We start from the raw sequence: 23,153 nt of genomic DNA, 5'->3' as shown, positions 1-23,153 counted from the left end.
CCTCCTTCCTTCTTTCTCCTCCTGTTCCACGCTCTCCAGGCCTTCTCTCCTTTCTCCTCCTCCTTCTTTTCTTCCCTCTCGCCCCGCGATTCACTTTTGCTCTTCGTTTATCCGTCTGCTTTCCGGAGGAGGCGGACAACACCGAGGCCGCCGTCTTTCCAGCTTAAATATCCGCGAGCTTTATCTCTTCCACTCTCGTTGCTTTCGTTCCTCCGATTCTTCCCCGCCCAGCCTCAGACTCGCTTTGCTCGCTCGCTTCCTGCCAAACTTTCCGCCGCCAAATTTCCCCTCCTCTTCCTCCTCGCCTTATTTACCTTGCCCACGCCTCTTAAACGCTCTCCCCTTTGCCCCTTGTTCCTTCGATTCCTCCTCGATAAAGAGCAAGTAGTGGTGGTTCCCTTCAGGAAACCACCTTCCTCTTTTCACCTTTCTCTTCGCTTTCGCTTCCTCCCCTTTTCCTCTCTTTCTCTCGTTTTTCCTCGATTCAATCGCTAAATCGATCCCGGGTCGAGAGGAATGACAGGCCGCGAGATGGAAAAAGGTAAGAGGAAAGGGAGAAGGAGTTCTCTCTCTCTCTCTCTCTTTTTTACGGGAGAAAAAAGAAAAAGCCGTGGCAATTAGGCGGCTCGATTCAGACCTCCTTAAAGGGATCATCCTGGCACAATGTAGTCGGAGAAGAGCCTTCGTGTATATATATATATATACTTTGGTTCCTCGACGCGAAATTAAATGACCGACGCTATTTAGATCGAATGTTGAACGAATCGCTTCCGCACGAACACTTATCAGATATTCACGATTATATCGAATTAGATCAGTTTTCATTTACGATTAATTATCTTAATCTTAATCTCTTTTCTAACGCTATGTTTGAAAAGTGTTTGGAATCGAAAGACAGCTTGAATATATACACTTCCTTAAAGGTATTATTTTCACTAAAAGCCAAATTTAAAAAGAATCTTAGTTAGCCTTTATTCATCAATCGTTCTTCGAGATTGAAAAGATTGAATCAAATCCATGACGTAATTTTTGATAATCGATATTTGGATCGTAGCTCGCCTCGATCCGTTGTTCAAAGATTAAAAAAAAAAGAAAAAAGAAAAATACTTTTCATCAGCCCTAGCTTTCTCGAATCGTTTGATCGAAACAGAAGTTCGATAATAACTCGTTTCCCGGCGAAAGCTCGATCCGTTACCATCGAACGACGTAATAAACTGTAGCGAAATCAGATCGAATTCGTTGTTGCGACGGACGGAGGAGAATTGGAGGGAGGGGAAGCAGCGTCGGGATTCGATTTAACGGGAATGCAAAATAATGGGATTCTTTCGCGCAGGGACGCGCGTGTATCTTTATAGGAGTGGGGTGGGGTCGGGCGGATAACACAATTGTCGAGCAATACGTTCTCATAGCAGTTGCAAAGCTGGTAGCGCACAATAGGCGATAGGTAAGAGCAAGACACCTTATCTACCTACCGTTCGAGTTAAGCCCTCCCGTAGATCGTCGTTTCGAGTTAATTCACCGATATTAATCCCGCTAAACGTGTACAACGGACTAGATAGACTCGACTCGGGTGAGAGATGAGGATGGGATACTTAAAAACAGAACGATTCTTTTCGTTCGTTCGTTCGACTTCGTCTCCATCTTCGACTCCTCCTCCTTTTATCACCTTATCCCCAACGTCAACCCTTGTTCCATCGCGTTAAAGGTTACACGTGTCCATACATTTCCAACAAGCTATCGAATATAGAGAAACGCGTGTGTCGATCCCCCCGTCGATTTACGTCGTCGATTTAATCGCGTCAAAGGGAGCTCACAAGACTATCGTATTCGATACCTCAACGGGGTGGCGCCACGAATCAATTTGATCTTTCGGTAAATCCGACCCTTGTTAAACCCACGTGTCTGTCCCTTGTACATGTATATATATATTGGAAGGGCGGAGAATTCGGGGCGTCCAAAAAACGGGTCAAAAAAGGGTTGGAGACGAAGAAGATGGGGGAAAGAGGGAGGGAGAAAGAGAGAAAAAAGGGAGGGGAGTGTCTCGATCGTCTGAATTCAGTGGCGCAAGGGTGGGACTATAAAGTTGTTCTTAAAGTATTCCCATATCACCGGCCGTTGGTATGCCAATATACCGGTCCCAGGGCTTTGTCGCCCCTTCCCATACCCGCCCCCCTCCCCAACAACGAGAGCCCCTTAGCCACCGTATTCCCTCATCGACCGGATCGTCGTCGTAGACCGTCTCTCCCGCATACCCGGTTTCGCACGTGGTGGTATGTCTGCATACCATCGAGATAATGATTGGCAGCGGGGCTGCCTCGAGTCTGACCATGGACGATGACAATTCGTGCCACTCGATATATATATTCCCAGACGATATTAAATCGAATTACTTGGAGGAGGATCTCTTTGCTCGGTGGATTGATGTTTCTCGATTTCGATCCAATTCACGGTTATTTCCAATTTATCGGGATTATTATCGCCAGAGATTTTGCGACTCGATTAATGTGGACGGATTTGTGTAATTCCGATTTTTAGATTCCAATTAATCGATCAACGTTTTAGGAATATTATTATTATCATTATCCGAGCGATTCTTCCTCGTTCGAATTGATGATGGTTTCATTTACCCGCTCTGTCTATCTCGTCCGTTATGTATATAATACACTCGGTTGTAATTAATCGTGGATTACCGTTTCTAATTAGGGATATTAAATCGAAAATCTCCCCGATCAACATTTGGCTCGAGGAATTTTATCACGATTCCTCCTCCGTTCCATGATTCCAGTTGTTTTTCGATGTAATTGATCGCCAATTAGGAACCCGTTTAACGAATCTGCGCGTGGAACCGTTATCTCATTCGTCGTGCATATCCAATCCATATTCCCCTGGCAATTTATCTTGATATTTATCTCGAGAAATACGATGCATACCCTTCCAGTTCCTCAACAATTGGCCACATTCCTTGTATTTAAGAATTTCACTCTCAAATTCGAAGAAACGATAACTAATTCGCTGATTAATGATGATTAGCTCGAGATAGAAAGCAAGTGAAATGGAAATCCCGAAATCGACCCTTCGGATCTTTCCCAAGTCCATCCGATAAATATTTGCCCAGGACGAGATTCGTCTGTAATTCGCCATCTTGCGCTGATTTGGTCCGAGTATTTACAGTGGTGGACGAGTTCATCACTGTGGCCGTCTGCCCCGCTTAGTATTCCGAAACACGGATTGCCGGTGTGTTCCATCAACACGTCTATCGTTATTAACGTCCGCAATTACCGAAACGGCTTAATATCCCCGGCCACACGAAATTATCTCATTAACGTGACGGTATTGCGATCGCGGTTTGCGACAGCATTTCGAAGAAGGCAATATACCGCTTGTTTCGCGATGTAGTAGATCGAAACAAAATGATTTGACAAAATGTCGAATCTTTTTCCATCCTCCTCCATTTTGTTATTCTAAGCCTTTCTTCTCTCACGATCCGATCTTGCGTCGAACAACAAAGAAAGTGAGGGGAGGGAAAGTGATTTTGGGACGAATTTCGAGAGTTTCTTTGATAGTACAGGCCGATCAACCGGACGAAATTAAATCGGTTTGATCGGTTAGAATGACTCGTAACTCGTAGTACGATTCACCAAAATGAGACGAAAACCGATGGGTTTTTATGCATCGAGTGTAAGAACGCGTGTTGTTAACAGTGATAGCACAAATATCTTTGGACGAATAGAAAATTTATTGGGCTCGAGAGAACTCGAAGGTGTTAATCGTTGAAACGTCATCTCTTTCGCGTATTCGATCGCGTATGCCGATAGCTTCGATTCTGATGTTCTGGAAGAGTAACGGCGATGGTTACGGGCAAAGATGATATCGATACCATTGATTACGATATCCATTCTACGCACGGTCTCGATGTCCAAATACTATTCGATGTCACGAAGAGCGAATCGATTTATGGAATTACGATAAATATTATTAAAAGGCGACGTGTATGTGTATATATTTTCTTTTTTCCTTTATATCGAACCGAGGAAATTGGATCTTGCGATTCTAAAAAAGAGAGAGAGAGAGAGAAAAAAGCTGCGTTTCATAGCCGAGGAAAAATTCAACGAAGAGCATCCCGTCGTCGCATTAATATTCATGACGAGCGTGTATATATATATATATATGTTTCTTTCTTTTTTTCTTTTTCTTCTTTTTTTAATCACTTTCGATATTCATTCGCTCGCCCTCCCCGTCATCCATCGCATTTTTCAACGAAATTACCTCTTCCCTTCATCGTAGTCGTTCGATAAATTTATTTTTGCGCCTCGTTCCTTTCTCCTCTCCTTCCCCACCCTCTCTTTTTTTTTTTTTTTTTTTACCCGGTCCATTTTCCGAGATTCGACACAGACGGGACCGCACAGCGTGCCAGATTTTTCAAATATTCGATCGAGTCGAGGAGGAGCCGGGGCCCATAGTGCAATTACGCGGTCGGTCAATCGAAAAATTCGTCGCGTTAAACGCACCTGGTCAAAAGGATCTCTCTAGAGAGAGGGAGGGAGAGAGAATTGAACGGTATCGATTTCGCGCCGCCTTTAAACCAGAGAAGAATTTAACGTCGTTTTATTCGTTAAATCACCATCGTCGAAACACCTATATCCGTTTTTTCCTTTTTTTTTTTTTTTTCGAAAAAGCAACGAAACCTCGTTGTGCAAAATCTTGGAACAAGTAGATTTCTTTCTCCTACCGTTATTTTCTAGCGTCATACGTGCTCGTTTCGAAAAAAAATAAATTTCGAAAGTAAATTCAAACGACTCGCTTATTCGCCAAATTTACACGGCAAGTTTAACCTCAAAGTTTTCTTCCTTCAGGCAACTATTAAATCCAAGAGGGGAAAAAAAGAATTCCAAGGTTCGTCCTTACGCCACGAAAAAAAGAGAAACGCGCAAAATTTACAAAGGCAAACATCTTAATCCCTTTCCAACTCCTACTTTTTCTTTCTTCTTCTTCTTCTTCTTGGTTGCCATTCTTATGCCAGGTTGCGAAACAAATCTCGAGATTTCTCTGGTTTCCTCTCCGGGAACAGGACTTCGAGCAGGGACAGAAGTTATTCACGAAATTAAATTCAAAAAATTCCCTCGTTCACTCGTCAAATTCAAGCTCCAACTTCTTTCTTCCTTACGCGTCACCACTTTTCCTTTCTCTTTCTTTCTCCTTCTCGATGCCAAGCCAATCGAACAATTGAGTTCAAAAAATTCGCGCAAAAGAGAGCCTCTCTCCGTAGTCCAGTATCCCCAAACTACGAACGAAGAGCGAAAACAGGGACAACAGGGAAAGTCTTCGATCGAAGACAGAGAGAAGGGAGAGGGAAGTGGAGGAGTAGTAAGATTTAGGCGAATCGATGTTGCCTTACTTGTTTACTCCCGAGTGCTGGGAACGGTCTATGCATTATTCAACGAGCGCTTGTATTTATCAAGCCGATAGCCAGCTCGAGACCTCGTGCACACACGAGGGCGGAACACGAGCGGGGCACGTCACTACCAGCCGGTCGCGTAAACAGGTGAGAGATCGCCTTGCACGCTCTCTCTTCCTTCCTCTCCCTCTCTCTCTCTCATCTCGATTCTCGAGCAAGTGGATTGCCGATGTTTATGGATTCGACCACCTTATACAGGGTTTTCAAGTCCGCTCGGTTTACGCGCCATAAGTCAGCAACGCTTCGCTGCTTTATCGCGAATAACCGGATCTCGGCATTTTCCTTTCGTCGAGTGGATGGAGAGGGTGGCCACCCCGCCTTGTCCATCCTCCTCCCCTCTCCTTCGATTGTTGCGCCGTTTGTTTTCGAGAATACTGTCCCCTGGTTTATGGAGTTTCTTCTTCAGTTCTTCGTACGAGAAAGTAGAAAAGAGGTCGAAGGTTAAGGAAATTGAGATCATTTGTTTTTTGAAATTAAAAAGTTATTTCTACTTCGAAATAACAGGGTTTCTTCGTGTACCGTTTGCGGGTGAATGGAAGGAGAATCGGTATACGAAGAGGAAGGCGTGCAGTGAGTGGTACGAGGCTCGAATTCGAGAAAAAGGAAGGGTCGAAAGGGCAAGTTGGATGGACGAGATCCACAAGCTTCCATAAAGCTTCGAGAAGAAAATGTAAAATCGTACTTAGTCCCCCTCGAAAATGGCATCTGTTTCCGGGCAGTGGCGTTGACGGGGCCGGAGGATCGTAGGCCCTATTAACTGGAAACCGCAACTAGACCGTGTTCCAAGTAGTGCCAATAAATTACACCGCTCATTAAACGTGGCTTGCACGCGGGAATATTCGTTAATGGGTCGGAACGCGTGCGTTTCCAAGACGCTTTCGCGTTCGCTAATTGCAATTTCTCACTCGGGCGCAAAGAGAATATCGCGTCCTCCATTCGTTTCGAAAGGCTTTTCCTCCCTTTCGCTCTTCCCTCCTACAAACTTCATCGTTTCTCCATTTCACTTGTATGAGAACAAAGGCGGCAAGGATCGAACGACACGTCGAACAAGATTGGATGAATTTTCCATGAAGCGACGACTGATAAAAGGGAAAGGGAAAAAGAAAAAACTTTTCCATTAATCCCGATCGTATTAACATTCGTATTAACCATAACCCCCCCTCTCCTAATGGAATTAAATCATTGGAAACGATTTCAAGAAACAACCGTCCCCTCTCCCCTGGTTGTCGTCGATTTATCTCCCTTAGAAAAAGAGAGTGGAAAGGCAGAGTAACCGAGTAGTAACCCCTTCTATCGCGGATGCGTGGAAAACCCTCCTCTTAGATTTTCCTCTCAGAGCCCGATCGCAGTGGAAAATATTAGGCGCGGGCTGGTTCTCGAAACGGAGGAGGGCGAGGGAAACATTTTTCCACCCCCTCCCTGTCCATCGAGCCCCGCTTCCCGCTTCTATCGTGCAAGCACGCCCATCTAAGGCCACCGGGTGGGGGTCTCGGTTCTTGATAGGGGACGCGGGACGTGGAGGTGGCGGCGGCGGCGTTGGTGGTGGTGGTGGTGGCGGTGGCGGCGGTGGTGGTGGTGGTCGGTGCTGGCAACTCGAGTCTGAGCGAAACGGCGCCAGTACTACTGTCGCCAGCATCACGAGCGCAGCCACGAGGCCGAGTCATGGACATACTGGGTATGTCCGCTAGAAAGCCAAGCATGCACTACTTAGCGTCTTCACTACTTGCTCTTGTATATCGCGGCCGCTATTATCGTACATATTATAACCGCGCTGCATCGAAAAGCGTCGAAACGGTGCGCGATGAAACGGCGGCTTCACCTTCCCTCCGCTCACCGCCATGGCCGATCACCATCGATCCATCGATCGTGTAGTAAACGCGAAAGAGCAGAGAGCCTTTGGAGCCTGTCCCATCGCGTTTCTTCCTTTCCGTTCGTTTCCACGGGATTAAGAGATCGAAATTTATACGCCCCCTTTGTTCCACGAGCCGCGGTGTCGGTTTAACGAGGGGACTGGCTCCGGAATAAGCGCGCCACGAAGCACCACGTTACACCTGCCCCGTAGCAGCGAACGAGATCAGGTATTTCTTCACGATAAGCATAATTTTTCTCTCTCTCTTTCTTTTTTTTTTCTTCTATTTCTGTTTCGCACGTTTCCAAATTTCGGGATCGTTTGTCTTTTTTTTGTTTGTTCTTCTCTTTCTTCGAAAATGGAAGAGTTTTTTGTGTCGTTTTGATTTGTCGAACGAATATAATCGTGTGCTTGCATCGCTTCGATTGAGTTTCTTGGCTTAAAGTTTAATTAAGCGTTTCTGCCTGTCAATATTATTTTCGTTGTAAAGATATATCCACGTATGTTCTCTCTTCCCGAATCAGAAGCCTGATTACCACCCCAATACCGATATAATTCGATACTCTATCCAATCCAACGCAATGCAGCTTTGTAGCCTATTGACGATCCGTATTCAAACGCTACGTCCAAGTCGTGCTCCAAATACTGCGAATTTCGAAGGAAAATGTTGCGTCACGTTGCAATCGATGAATCAATCGAATATCTAACTCTTGCTTCTCCCAAGGATCGAATTGATTATCCCTCGATATTTCATGCGCAAAATTTCAAAATTTCTTGGAATAGACTTCGCGCAAAGGACGAAGAACGAGCAACACGAGCAACACAACCCCAGTTTGTTCTCGCATCGTACAAATTCAAGAGAAAGGGAAAGAAGAGAAAAAAACGCCGTTTAGAAAAGATCCTGCGAGTTTCTCTGTATAAATAAATTCGAGCTCTCTTTATCTCTCTCTGCTCGAGAGTTGAAAAGATCGGTGCACTACCTCCTCGACTGCGGTTTCTCCTGGAGAAAAAGGAAAAGGAAAAAATCCGACGAGAAAAGATTTTTGTATTAAACAAACACTCGTCACGGTTAAAATTCTCGAGCGCAAATGTAAAATATTCGAACTCTCTCTCTTTTTCTCTCTCACTCAAAGATTCGTTCGATCACGGGAGAATTTTCAATGTTTACGCGTGCAATTGTTCGTGACGACTCGGAAGTGCGAGGCAACGTTTTCGCACTCGACGTTTCCTTTGCTCGAAAACTGTCTCTCTCTCCCTCTCGGCCATTCCCATTCCCCTCTTGTGTTTCGCAAATACGAGGCATAAGTACTCTCCAAGGTGTCTGCCTCGTGCACACCGAATACCTTTCCCTCTCCTCTTTCTCCGTTTTTCTTTCGAGAGATCGAAACTTCCGTTCGAAAATGGGTTCCAACCTCGATGAAAAGTATCTCGCTCCTTCTCCTTTCCAATCTTTCTTTTTCTACGTTCGTCGCGTGAGAGACAATCCTTCGAAAAATAAAAACTTTCCTACATTAAACGTGGAATATATAAAAGAGTTACGGAATATATATATATATACATATATTTTAGAGCAAAAAAGAAAGGAAAAACTTGCTATCGAGAAAATCTTCGTTTCTTCAGCTCGTAATCATTCTCTCATAGTTTCTCCATTCTCGAAAAAAATAAAAAGAAACAAAAAGAAAGAATCCGTGAAAAAGAATCGGTAATATCCACCTCGAGAGAAGGAAAATGCTCTGCAAAATTTTATTTCGAAACGTTAGACAATTTTCACGAGATATTTTATATCGGTCGAAATAAAAGAGGATTTCCAGAGAGGGAGAGAGATTCGTTATTAGCACGGCCCGTTCATGCACGATTGTATTTCTGCTGCCAGCCTCGAACCCGGCCGGCCTATCCTGACCCGCGCAAATCAATATATTACAACGAGTCGTAAATAACCCGTTGACAACCCGGCCCAATATCTATCCGTTTGTTCGTGGCGCGTGTTAAATCTGGTAACACGGCCCACCCGTTCACGCTCTAACTCCTTGTAAATTATTACAACGCGGCCTCGCGTCTGGCGTAGCGGGTTCGCGCTTTAGCGGAGGGGGGAGGGGCGCCGCGATAAATATGCCAATGCGCAGGGGACGAGGGGCGGGTAAAGGGAGAGGAAAAGTCATCGATGACAAAATTTGGCACCGGATAATATACTTTTTCGGAGTAGAAATTTTATTATTCCGACATCTCGTGTTGCAGGAATCGGTTGATACAGTTTTACATCGGGGTTAAGAGAACTGTAATGCGAATATATTGGAACTTGGAAATTGGAAGAGTGATAGAAGTACGGTTGTAAATGTTTGTAACAAGCGCAGGAAAAATGGAACAATGATCCAAAAATAACTTTGCATACTAATACTTATATATATATATATATAGAAAAACTTTCTTCCTTCGAGTATATTTAAACTCGCAAGAAACTTTGATAAACCCGCAACGGTTATCTCGAAATAAAATAAAATAAAAATCTCGCTCGAAATAATCCGTCCACTCTCCAACATATTTTCGTTCCTTGGAAAATTTGATCAAAACGATACGATTCCTCTCGCTCACTATCAAACCAAGCATGCGACGAATAATTAAAAGAAAATACGTATCTCTCTATAACTTTTACTTCATTTTATTCAACCTCCTATCGATTTAACTACCGAGTCCAGCTTAAGCGATCGGTAAATCATCGATGGTTAAAAATCGGACGAAATAGCGCACCGGTCATAGAGGCAAAATTTTCGCTTATTCGACGAAACTGGTCACGTAACGAGCGCGAATATATGCAGAGCGGAACGCGCGAAATCGATTGTCCGCGTGGAAAGAGTCTGCGAAAAACGTGACCGCCGTAAACAAAGTCCATTTGGCGGGCGGAGGAGGAGGAGGAGAAGGAGGAGGAAGGAGAGGGAGGTGAAATTAATTTTAGAGAGGCGGAGACCGAGCGTGAGAGGGAGGAAAGAGAAAACCTGCGCCCTCGAAAATCGGCCTCTCGTTATACACGGGAGAGCGGCTTTAGGCTTAGCAGGCAACGATTTTTTTCAACGGGTGCGGTTCGTTGGCGGCGAACAAACGGGAGGGATACCGTGCCGAGGGTAATTAGGGGGAAGATTTTTCACCGTGTCGAAAAAATTCGCGCCACCCTTTTGAAGGAAGGGAAGCTCGTCGAAAGTTGATAATTTTTGAATTTCGAAAGGACGGAATTGGAATCGAATCAAAGTTTCTCTTTTCATTTTCCGTAGCGAAAGAGGAATAAGAATGGAAGTCGAAAAATAGATAGAAATAGCGAGGTGACGTAAAGTGTTTGAAAATATATTTTCGAGTTGGAAAGACTTGTTTACAAAAATTCTGGAGATAATTCTAATAGAAAATACGTATTTTTCAATAAAGTATTCCAGAATCGTTCGAGTCGGGGATGGGGGGAAAAATTTCAGGGAATCAAAAGACGAGAACCCGATATCGAGAACGTTAGTTAATTATCATCTCTCGTTCAAACTTGAACCGCATTCGGATATCGAAATTCAAATTCAGTTTCCGGAGAGCAGATTGGGGACCCTGGTAACGCCCTACCCCTCTGTAGTTAACAGAGAGTTAGCTTACCCTCATCCGCTTCTATCCATTCATCGAACAATGTTATCCATTGTGGATTTAATTGGGATCGCGGGTGAAGACGAACAAATACAACGGCGTTAGTAGCTGTTACTACTACTTTAAACCGTGTTTCCACACGAAACAAGCCACGCGAGCACGTTCTCTCTCTCTCTCTCTCTCTCTAGATCGAGATCGACTTACCCATCCTACCGCATCCCTTTTTACGACGCAATGAAACTTTCGTTTAACGCGGTAAACGCCACCAGATTCTCGCTCCACTTTCTCTCGCATAATCTCGCCGATTCATCGAGGAGGGGGAAAGAAGAGAGAAAAAAAAAAAAAAAGGAAAAGAAAAAAACAATTCGACACCGGTATTCAACCGCGTGTAAAAATAATTAAGCTATTGTGGTCGTTTGCGCTTTTGAGAAAAAAAGGGAACGAGAAAGAGAGAGAGAAGGATGATTTTCATTTTCTCTTTCTCTTCTCTCTCCACGTTAATGAACGGAAATATTCACACCGTATTTCGTGTGTGTGTGTGTGTAATAAAGAGTACGCGTTCGATGTTTCATTGTTGAATTTATCGAGAATTTGCAGCTGGGATTTCGAGGCGGAGGTTGTGTTGTATTTTGCGGAGAGATGGAAAAATTTTTCTCGACCCGCGTTTTCCAGCTGCAAATAATTTAATTGATTCGAACGATATGCAATAGAACTGGTGGTGGTGGTGGAAATATAGAATATTTCGAGTTTATATATACTCGGATGCGAATTCAATTACCGCAAACCGGATCCGCAAAATTACTCTATTCCTCGCCTCTTTCGCGGCTGCTTTCCTCCGCGTTTCCAGTGTTTTTCATTTTCCCACCCCCTTCGAATCAATCCCTATAACTAGGCTCGTTATAATAATACGCGATACCTGTTTCTCAAATCGTATCGAATAGTCGTAGTTTCGAAAGTTTTATTCCAATTTCTTGGACCCCTAAGCTGAAACTATTTTCCTTCCCTCTAAACGTTTGAAAAAGTTATACAAAATTATACACGAATTTTTTTGCAGTTACAATTTTCTTCGTATATTAATTACAACTCTCTCTATACTTATTTATATAATCCTTTCGCAATATTCAAAGTATATTGTGAATAATAATTAAAATTAAAAATAACGCGATAAATATTTTTTTTTCAAAAATCGGCGAAAAAAGTTTTATCGCTGGACGAGAGAGAGAAGGTCGGCTCTTCTCGGGGAAGAATAATCGAGGCGCGATGGATGGATGAATGCTAATTAGCGGCCAGGCGGTCGTGGAATTCCGGGATAATTAATGACCGGTGTGACAAGTGCAAAAAGACGACCGTTATCGACGACCGCCTCGCTGCCTCGTCGACTTTCAATCGGGATTAATTTGATTTCGCCCGACAATAACGGGTAATTACAAGGGAAAAGGAGGCGACAACCGCCGTAACAAACCAGCTTCCAAGGGATATTCCGTTAATGAACCAAAGATCGATACTACACACACACACAACCGCAGGATTAAAGATCGAATGAAGAAGACTCGATCCAAGAAAGAAGAACGGATTTGAGAAATGACGAGGGAATCGCAAAAAACAAAGATTCCAGAGATTATTCCTTCTCGAGTAAACTTTCCTCCCCTTTGATTGTCCGAAGATTTCGAGATCGAAGATCGCAGGGGGTGAATATAATTTGAGAGTAAAAAAAAAAAAAACTATTGAGAATTGTTCCGGATATAATTTCACGAGTGCACACTGGAGAATCGTCTCGTAATATCTCTCCACTTCGCGTAAAAAAAAAAAAATACTCTGGAATATTTTTAGAGCATCTCTGGAGAGAGAGCTTTTTCTTCTCGAGAGAGTTTTTTTTAAAAGTGTCCTCGTCGTTAACGAGGAAAAATTGTTAATCGAAACGACAGATTTGGAGAACGAATACAATAATTCTAATAATTCTTGGCGATTCGTGGAAACTTGGAGGGGAGAAACTCAGGCAAGGTGGATTCCTTCACGGGGTCACGCGCGTGCCAGAAACGTGCAATTAGAATCGGTTAATCGGTCCTAGATCGAAGCGACCCGATACCGTTCACGCGAGAGAACTCGCAACTATACAATTAATCCTCGAACGTGAGGATTATCCTTATCCCATCCCAGCAATAATTCTCGCTGTATTTTGCTCCGAGCTACTCGGCCCCCCGCGCTTATCGTGCCTCGACTACTCTCGTTCAATTGCTAATAATTTAAAAAAGATTATCTACCTCTCCCTTGCAATTGTTTAACTTCCTGAATTCCTTCTCCCGAAAAATTTTTAATTTCGTTATACAAATTTCTTCGCGATTAATTAATTATCTCGTATATTATTATAGATAATTCGAGTTTCTGAGTTGATTGACGAGGAAAGGATAATAAAAGAATTTAAGTTAGGTCTGGAATTGTATCCTTGAGAGAAAGTGAAGTCAATTCTCATCGTTCGAAATTCTCTCTTGCCATTTTTTAAATTTTTCATAATTAATTCTTCACCCTCCAGAGAGAGGTGGAGGAAAGGCGTCGAGAACTTGGTTAATTCGTATTCAAGGATCGGGTTTCGATCGGTTGGCATGCGATCCCCCAAACGTCACGTGTCAGATCTCGGCGAATTGCTGAGGTTTCCCTTTGACCGACCTCCAACGGTTATGCGTCACAAAAAATAGAGTCTTTACGTGCACAAGCTGGCCTACTTCTCCCTCGAAACGGTCGGAGCTTCAAGCGTTCGCCGTTGCTCGCCAAAAGAGAGACCCTTCACGTCAGCGGTTCGCATCCTCTGGCAGAAAAAGAAAAAAAGAAGAAAGAAGAAACAAGGGATCGACATAACGTAACGTCTCTCGCAATTCGAAGCAAATATAACAATTATTCGTGTTTTCATCGTTGGAAGAGAAATTAGATATTGAGAAAAAAAAGGCGCATGCAAATTTTATATATCTTTAGCGATTATTTTCCAATATCGATAACGAAAATGAGCATCTCCGAACAAACACGGAACACGAGAAAGGTTATTACACGGGTTATCCGTCGTTGGATCAACGATCCCATCCATCACGTGACGCGCTCTTATCACGGGCACGCAATATATCAAACACAATTTTCCCCACCCCAAATAAGATTTCAAATTTCCCGTTCGCGTTCGCTGGTAACCACTGGCCTGCCGTGTGACCCGTATTTTTTTAACGACGCTTGTGAACGAGCCCCTGGTATCGCGATAAGCGGTCGCTGCTTGAATACAGCTTGATCCCGGGTAGAAAAGCTCGGCGAAAATGAATCAATCCTTTTTTTCCTTTTCTTTTTCTTTTTCTTTTTTTGCCACGCGACACCTATACGCTATATCAACTTCACGAGAAGTTGAAAAAGAGATCGCGACCTCCAAATCTGCAAGATAGGTGGAAGAAAGAGAAAGAGTTTTTCTCCTCGCCCTGAAAGAAACCTTACCTCGCCTACGGCCTATAACCGGATACAGAGAGGAAGCAAGAGGTCCAAAGGGTTGATGTAGCGGCAGTGGTGACACTTTTCTCCCCAAGTGTGGAAGAATTAAGTTGGACTTAACTTTGGGCTTTCAAGCTGCTCAGCTCGAGACATTAACGCGATTTTTCGCGCGAAACATTCCAGTTTCGCCTCTGCTTTCCATCCTAAAAGAATGGAAAGTAAAAGGAACGAATAGTAATTAACGCATTGATTAATTGGAATAATATTTGATAGGAGATAGATCGAAGGGACAGGCAATCGTTACGATGCTAATCGACTCGTTCGAACCTTCTTTCGTTCATCCCCTCCCCTCTCCCTCCACACTTGTAAGCGTTCCCTCCGTTGTGTTTTCGTAATTTAAACTTGGAACGTGGATGGATTTGCAAAGGTTTCCTTCTTGGTATAATAAATGTGGCTCGAATAGATGCGAAGAATATTCCATTCTCGAACATTCTTCCTACGAGTTCTTCTTTTACAAAATGCGCTCGTATATGTCATGAATACCAACTTTGTATATTTTATTACTTTGCTCTTCTCTATAGTTTTTCTTTTTTTCTTGAAATTCGAAGGAATCTTCGAAAGCTTCCCTTCCCTTTTATTATTTTTCGCCATCTTTGCGGCGTCGTTATCCTTCTTTTCGTCTTTTTTCCATTTCTCGAGAAATGAAAAAACATAGAAACGAATCATCAAACGTTTTGTTCGAAGGAAGTAATATTGTCAAGTCTTGGTCGCTTCCTCTCTTTGCAATATTAGCAGAAGATGAAGCTTCCATCTGGTACCCACTGGTCTCGAGTTTTATCAGCGGCAAGGTCGCGTAACATCTCTCTTTCGTGATAAGCGTGCTCAAAGGCGTTCTCGTGAACCGCGTATCGCGTGTTCGACTCGCTCCTTGCACCGCCTTATCCGCCCAAAGAACAACGCGAAAAATGACAAAACGAAAAAAACCAACGCGATATTTAAAAAATCGGCCAGCCCCCTTTTTCTTACGTATCTAGGCCATTGCTCAACCCAGTTTCCCCTACTTTCTTACCAAAGTAATTTCTCTCTTCGAAACAAAGAGTTCCATATTTCAAAGAAAATATCGTCGCGTTTCCATCATTTCGAAACTCAAGCTATTCCCTTTAACGACGAATAACAATCGAAATTTTCGAGTCGCAAGAAGCGTGTATCAAACGAATACAAAAAAATATCGATCGATTGAAAACTGTCGAAGTAAATATTCAAGCAAACTTAGATCCAATCTAAAAAGATTCGACAAGAATCTTCCTCTCGACTTTACTCGATCTTACCTCGAGGATCGGATCTCTCGATCGGACTCTCGGTGGATCGGGTTAATTAGGCGGGAACGATGGAAACGTGTCGAACGAGATCGGGTGAAAAGCACGGAGGGGGGGCTCGGCAATTTCGCGGAAACTCGAGACAGAAGTTGGCCAGAGTTCGGGAGTCGAGTTGTTGGGAAGCGGAGCCCAAGATCGAGAAATAGGAATTACCACTCCATTGTACGGTGTCAAAGCAACCCGATCCCGGCAAGGAGGAGAGATCATCCTCGCACCCCCTCCCAACAGCCCCGAGTTATCGCCCGCTCGACGGCCGAAGAAAAGGGGTTACAATCAATAGGACTAATTCTGGGACGGGCCCTGAATAGTACAGACGTAACTTTGCCACGCTTCCCGTTTTGTATCGAGTTTCCAGGGGGTAATTACGAGACACGTCCACGGAGGAGGGGGATGATTTTCGTCACATTCGAGAGAAGGGGGATAGGGTGCGTAATTGGAGCTGGAGGGGGAGGGGATGCGTCTCGAGACGGTGATAAACTTTCGAGATGACGGGGCAGAGTTTGCATCCCCCTCCACGTCGAAATAGGAGAGGCGAGGCTTCTCGTCTTCTTTGTTCTTAAGGAACATGGAAATGACTCGAGGAGGGAAAATTTTAAGGGGCGCCGTTTCGAAACTATGAAGAATCGATGACATTCCTAATCCCTTGCCTCGACGAAACGCGAGAAAGAGATGCGTGACGAAAGAAAATTTTAACATCAGGGAACAGAATTGAAATGATTTCGATTGAGGTAACGTGAAGATACAAGGAAGTGGAATAAACCGTGTTATATAGGGATGTGGGTCGTGCCTTTGCGAATATTCGAGAATGATCGTCCAGTAACATCCGATTAAATTATATACAAGTCGCGCATAATAATTTCTGTAAATTTCCTTTCCAATGAAATAATAATCTTCGAATCGATCGATCTTTTTAAATCGTTTCGAACGAATCCGTCTTCCAAGTGCAATATTCTCGACAAATCTCCGACTTCTCGACGCGATGAATGCTTCGAAAGGGGGAAATATACGATCGAATTCCGAGCTAGGAGAAATTTATTCAAAGTTAGGGTGTGTTCGCGGGACACGGGACATAGTCTCGAGTCAAAATTATTTCTTCCCGGGCAAACTCCATCTTGGCCATAAATAAGGATATCTCCGACTCTCCTCAGGAAATATTTCAATCCACGGAACGGAGAGCGATCGGTTCCTCGGCCCGAAGAAAAGAGAGAAGAGGGGAACAAGTTGGATGCGATGCCCGTGTTGCGCGCTTTCTCCACGTTCGCGCCAACTTTGTCCCTGGATCGACGATAAAACCAAACCCGTGGAAACTTTGCTCGGTTTCTCCGGAATTTGCCAAGTCGTTCCTCCCGCGAATCGATCATTTTCCTCCTCGCGATACATCTTTCATGCGAAAATCTCCGCTAATCGTATTCCACTTTTTCATCCATCAATGTATAGTGTGCGTACGTGTTTGTGTATTTATATTTCGAGGATAGAAAATCTTAAACGATGATTTTTTAAAAATTTCAAGATATTAGATTAGTCGGATTTACGAAATTTAAGAATTGTTCGATGAATCTTATCGAGATCGAGAAGTAACGGGGCGATTAAAAATGGAGGAAGAAATTGTTTCGAGAAGGAAGAAATTTGTATTCGAAGCTGCGAATCTGTTCTCGAAGCGAAGGAAATCTGCGATCGAATCGATTTCGAAACGTTCCGTGTCTATTTATACGTCTCCGTGGACGTCAGTTAATGCGAATATCCTGATCACGTAACGAGCAAACAGAAACGTGAATTCCATTAACGAACCATCTGTTCTCCACGGAGATAGAGTCGAAGTTTCGGCCGACATCGATCGATTCGAGAGCAAATTCTAGAGATGCGGTTAATTATGTCAAAGTGGCTTAATCAAGACTACTTGACTCGCGCTTATGCCAGCCGTGCCCTCAGCCGGCCCGATGTAACCGTGTCACGTGAATGTCAGACCAGTTCTCTCTGCCCAGTTATCGATTACTGATTACGATCCGATCATTTAAGACAATGGGCTCGCCATAACTCTCCACCGATCATCCTCCTCCACCCCCATCGATCCACTCCTGTCAAAGGGGAGCCGATCTTATCGAATCCGCGCGAGGAAATTCCCAAATTTCCTGCCCAACGTTTCTATTTAATTACAATAACGGACCCGTTCGATTCGCGCCCTTACGTTCGAAACGTTTGATTGACCTTCACGCTTCGCATCTTCGTCCACCGATGATTCGCGTCGCCGACTCGAATTAAACGAAACATTCCCAGAGTGATTGGGCTCTCGAGAGCCAAGATTAACGACGGTGACGCGATACTAGCGCCACTCGACCATTAACTCCTAGCTAGTTGTTATTCTCGCGCTCTCCATTATATATGAAATTATATTGTTCTTGCAGATTTTAAATAATGAATAATTGGCGAGGATAGAATAATTTCAAAAATTAAAAGTATTATTGTTATTGAAAAAAAAAAGGAAGTGGAAATGGTAGATTTGATTTAGTAATGGAATTAAATGGTTCCATATTCAAAAGAATTAATGAAATTTGATTAATTTTTTTAATTGGAAATTAAATGTATATAGTATATAAGAGATCCATCCCCCATTCAGAAATATTCTTCAGAGAACATATATTCCGAAAAAGTTTCGCCTCGAAACAACGTATTTACGCTGAATGAAAGTTCCATTCGAGTACATGGCGCGATGGAATGTTATTTATAACAATTTAGTAACTCGAAATTCATATTGGATAAAGGAACGGGAGGATTGAGATTAAGAGAGCTCGATAAGATCGATCGAATTCGGATCCTCCCCTTTCTTCCCCGGAGAAGAATAACTCGGAATAACTTGCTTCGTTATAATCGGACAATGTTTTATGCATGGGAGAGAAAAAAAAAACAAAAGAAAAACCGATCCAGACACGATTCGCTCCCCACTTTTCATCCGAAGCTTTCGAGGGAAACGATGGGGAAGAAGAAGAAGAGGGAAGACGGAGGGATGAGAGCGCGCGATTCGCGGCGGCGGAGAAAAACGAAATTTCGAAAAGTCGGATTTCGTTGAATCCGATTTCGATGCAAATCTTCCACTTCCAGCCGTAGTCTTCGACGAAAATCCTTCCCGAGGATTATACCGCACGCTCGCCACCAAGGATAATGCGGTACCCTCCCCTCTCGTCTGATCGAAAACCGATCGCCATACAGGAAAACATAACGTGTACTCCAATCGTGTTTCTCTCTCTCTTTTCCTCCAAAGAAGGGAAGGAGAAGAGAAAAAGAGAAAAATTAACGAGCTCGCATTAGTACAAGCAAATCGATGCGAAACGATTCGAGTTTGTTTCGCCGATTCGATATTCGCGAGCACGATATTCCATATCCCCTCCCCTCTATAAATTTCCAATTCTTTCCGAACCGGTTTCAACGCCGGTTTTAAAATTGAAAGCAACCATGGAGGAGGACGGAGGAGGGTAGGGAATTTATCGGCGAAATAAAAGAGCGGCGGTTCAGGGAGGGGGGGTGATCGGTGTCCGTGGATATCGCGGCCGGGCACGAGAACGGCTCGTTAGGAACATCTGCACAGCTTCATGACGGGAACATCAGCTATTTTTGCCGGAACTAGTCGCGTCATTGTCGTCGTCCGGCTTAATTGAATCTACGTTTAATGAAAGTTTACACGCGACAGAGAGAGAGAAAGTTACGATCGGTAGTTAAAATTGTTTAAAAAAATAAAAGGGGGAGAGAATGAAAAAATCCAGCGGAATTTCGAAAAAAAGAAAAGTTGCTTCTCTTTCTACGAGAGATAAATCTGAAGCGGCTGCGGGGGTGGAGGCTCGTTGTTCCGTCCAAATGCGACGCGCGCGAAAAACGAGGCGTGCATAAATCTGGTTTGACGGCAAGCTCGTTTCGATTTCGAAAACGTATACATATATTTGTGTGTGTGTGTGTGTTTGCGCGCGCGTGGACATCGTTATCGAATCCATTGATCGGATCTGCATTTTAACTGGATTTTACAAGACTTAACCTCGTCGCCCCCGATACAGCTTGACCAACCAGCGTGAAAAGAGACGTTCGTTCGTTCGTTCGAGCTATGTAATCCACGTGTCCCACCGCCCGTTTCCAATAATATGGCGTTTCCAATCATCGGTGTCGCACCTGACGACAACCAAACAAGGTTCGCGTTGATTTCAAAGGCAAGACCCGCAATCCTCGCTTCTCCATCCGCTGCTATTCCCTCCCCCCCGTCTCGGATGGATTAAGGGTTAGCAGGGTTAGAGGTTCGGGGAGTCGAGGAAACGAGGGGATTATTCGCCGGCAAGTGAAAATTTTCCAGGCCAAAGGGAAGGGAAGCGAAACTTGGAGGCGAGAATCGGTGCGAAGCTACGATCGCAAATTTGATTCTAACCTCCCTCCCTCCCTCTCTCTCTCTCCTTCCACAGATGGATCCGCCTTCTTTCCCGATCCCGACCCGATAAATTGTCATCGAGCGGACGGAAACAAGTATTCGTATTCCTCCGCCTGAGAAGAGAAAATTCAATCAATCCCAACGTTGCTGCGTTAATTGAACGCGATAGAATACGTCCTCGAGTGAAGGACCGCGCCGATACCGACTGCGCGATTCTTATTTATTCATGGGGAAAAAAGGGACTCGCGTTCGTTCAATTTCCAATAAGAGGCACGTCACTTCCAATGCAACGGTGGAATAGAGAGAGAGAGAGATCGACTCGACTTTCTCTCTCTCTTTCTGTGGATTTCGTTTCGTATATACGATATCAGCCAATGGCTGTTTCTTATACTACTTTACCACGGGATCGGATCTTTACGTTTAAAACTTTTTCAAAAAAAGCAATGGTTTTTCCCTTCCTCTTCGAAGGAAATTCGAAATTTCTTTAACGAGAGATAACGATGAAAAAAAAAAGGGAGGCGCAACGACGCAACGTTTCTTACTTAGAAATGGGACGCGGCGGAGGATTATTTCCAACGTGGGAACAAAACGCGGGGCCAGGGGGGAGGGATGTGGGTTAATGCTGGAGAGAATACTCGCGTATATCCATTAAAGCAGTGATACCTGTTCGCAACTTATGTAATGTAATTTAGCACGTGCCGCTTTCCACCCGAAACTACCCGATATTCCTATCCTCATTAGCATCCACCTCTCGTGTATTTACTAAAATGATTGGTAGCAGGCGAAATTGGCTGCTCCTCCTGCAAATCCAAACCTTCCTTCGCCCTCACCTTTCTCACACTTGCGAGAAATTTCGTGACCGAGCACGATGAATTGTTCCGCAACCTAGTAATTTACTCTCTTAACTCGCCTCGAGACCAGTTCTCTTCTTTCTCCTTCTTCTTCTTGCACTTCTTCTTCTTCTTCTTCTTCTTTCTCGTTCAACCGGATAATTTTCCGCGCGTACGTGCCGCATCTTGACCCACTTTCCAATTTCTTCACACTTCTCTCGTCGCGATGATGTACGGTGTCGATTTGATAACAAAGCTCGAATATCTCGTGATAATTTCGGCCAATGAGGAGAGAGAGAACTTTTCTCGCTCCTTCGAAGATAATATCTTCGTGGAATGAGATGGTTTCATTCTGAGATAGTTTCATTCGAGTTTTCATCCAGTGATAGAATTTTTATTTCGCATTAAAAGAAGAATTAGTTGTAATAGGAAGGGAGGGGTTAGTTTACAATGACGTAGCAGCGAGAAAATTGGATATTTGGGAAAAAAGAAATTTCTTTTCTCGATAAAGTTTCGATCAACGACAATCGTTAAACGACGATTAAAAGAAATTGGGTATATTTTTCGATCTTGAAACAAGTGGGGGATCCGAGAGGGATGGAAACCGATTCGAATTCAATCTCATTTTGCTCTGTGTCTGTCGGCACAATATTATAATACCGTAACACTGTTTGATTAGCGGGGAGGGGGAGCCCCCGAAATTGATTGCGCTTCAACCGGTTGAAATTATCGCAAATACACAATATTTAAAAGATAAACACGTGGGATCGGGTGAACAAGATTTATTAATTACACATTAATTGGACGAATGGAATTCCCATCCGGCAAAATATATTTTTCTTCTTTGGAAAACCGGATGCTTCCACCCGTATCGTTCCACGCGCAGTAATTAAAATCACCCTTCGACAAATAAAACCGCCGCGTAATCCGTCATTTCATCAATTCTCTCCCAGCTTTCGGAATACCTGACCTATCCCCTTTTCCTTTTTCTCCCATTCCTCTCTCTCTCTCTCTCTCTATCTTCTTTGCACGATCGCGTAACGTGCACCAAATATCTTACACATTTTCACCGATCCTACCGTGTCCTTACCTCTCGAGAAAAAGGGGGAGGGGGAGGATAGAAGAAGGAGGAACGATGAAATTCTCAGACGATTGCCGGAGAATTTCATTTTATCAGACAAAAGTGTTGAAACCCGCATACCTGACCTACCCCTCTTCTTCCATTTCTCCCGTCTCGTTGGACGGCAAGAATTCGCCGTCCGTGAGAGTGAGAGAAAGAAAAATCGAAAAATCTTTCTTTTTCTCCTCGCCAGAGTCAGAAAAATCTCTCGGTGGAGCTATTTAATCGCAGATAGGAAGGAGGGGGGCGGTTCGACTTTCGATGTTTCGGCAAGAAATGCTTCGATCTCTTTGCGGATTAACAGGCGATCACGGTGATCGCCCAAAGGAATTGCTTTGTTTACTTTCTCATTAATTAATGAATCTAAGTTCCGTGTTTTTAATTAAAAAAAATTTTCTTGATTCAGAGAAAAAGAAAGAAAGAGAGAGAGAGAGAATTGAGAGCATTGTTTCTTCCTTAGATTCCTTCTTTAGCTTGGAGAACATGTTTTTTGGATGGAAACGAATACACCGAATTCCGACTTTTTTCGAGGGAAAAAGTTGGCGAGTGGATTTCTCGCACTTGGCGAGCTTCGCCATTTTCCATCACGGGCCGCGAAAAAACGTTTGAAAACGAAACCGTTCAACCGTCTCCATCGTTTTTCCAAATATTTCGAAAAGAGGAGCAAACCAACGTTTTCATCCTTCCATTTCTTCCTTTTTCAAGATCCTTCCCCCCTCCTATCCACATATATCGCAGAGTTAAGGTATACATTTCTCTTCGTCTTCGAGAACAGGCGAGAAGAAGAATCCTGAATGCCTGTCAAACTGAATAATTTTTCACCGATTCTTCGGAAAATTCATTAATTTCCCCGCGAAACCAGATCGAAACCAAACTCTCCATCTATCCCTCGCCTATCTTCAACCCTCAATGACTGACTCGTCTCGTCTCGCCTCGACGTTTTCAATACACCGACGATGATTTAAAAGCGGGCGCGATGGAGTCATCCACCGCTGGTCGATATTCCGTGGTGCGAGAGCAGAGGAACGAGTCAACTACGACTCCCCCTCCCCC

The 23,153-nt window shown here is 43.8% G+C and overlaps 1 protein-coding gene across 3 annotated transcripts in view; it reads left to right on the top strand.

Moving 5' to 3' along the window:
• The window catches only part of LOC552844 (complexin), a 238,960-nt gene that overhangs the window by 188,751 nt on the left and 27,056 nt on the right, over positions 1 to 23,153 (top strand). Inside the window, exon 1 of one of the 3 annotated variants that reach the window (XM_006563467.3) lies at positions 7,030 to 7,130. The exons of 1 other annotated variant lie outside the window; for it this stretch is intronic. In XM_006563467.3, the coding sequence (XP_006563530.1) occupies positions 7,118 to 7,130 (13 nt within the window). In that variant the 5' untranslated portion in view covers positions 7,030 to 7,117. Of the gene's footprint in view, positions 1 to 7,029; positions 7,131 to 7,511; positions 7,534 to 23,153 lie in introns of those variants that run through there. One more of the 3 variants, XM_016916555.2, reaches the window with a different exon arrangement.

This window comes from Apis mellifera, linkage group LG15 (genome assembly GCF_003254395.2).
Source record: "Apis mellifera strain DH4 linkage group LG15, Amel_HAv3.1, whole genome shotgun sequence".
Classification (NCBI taxonomy): domain Eukaryota; kingdom Metazoa; phylum Arthropoda; class Insecta; order Hymenoptera; family Apidae; genus Apis; species Apis mellifera.
The sequence above is the reverse complement of the archived record's forward strand: the minus strand, read 5'-3'. Positions and strand labels throughout refer to the sequence as shown.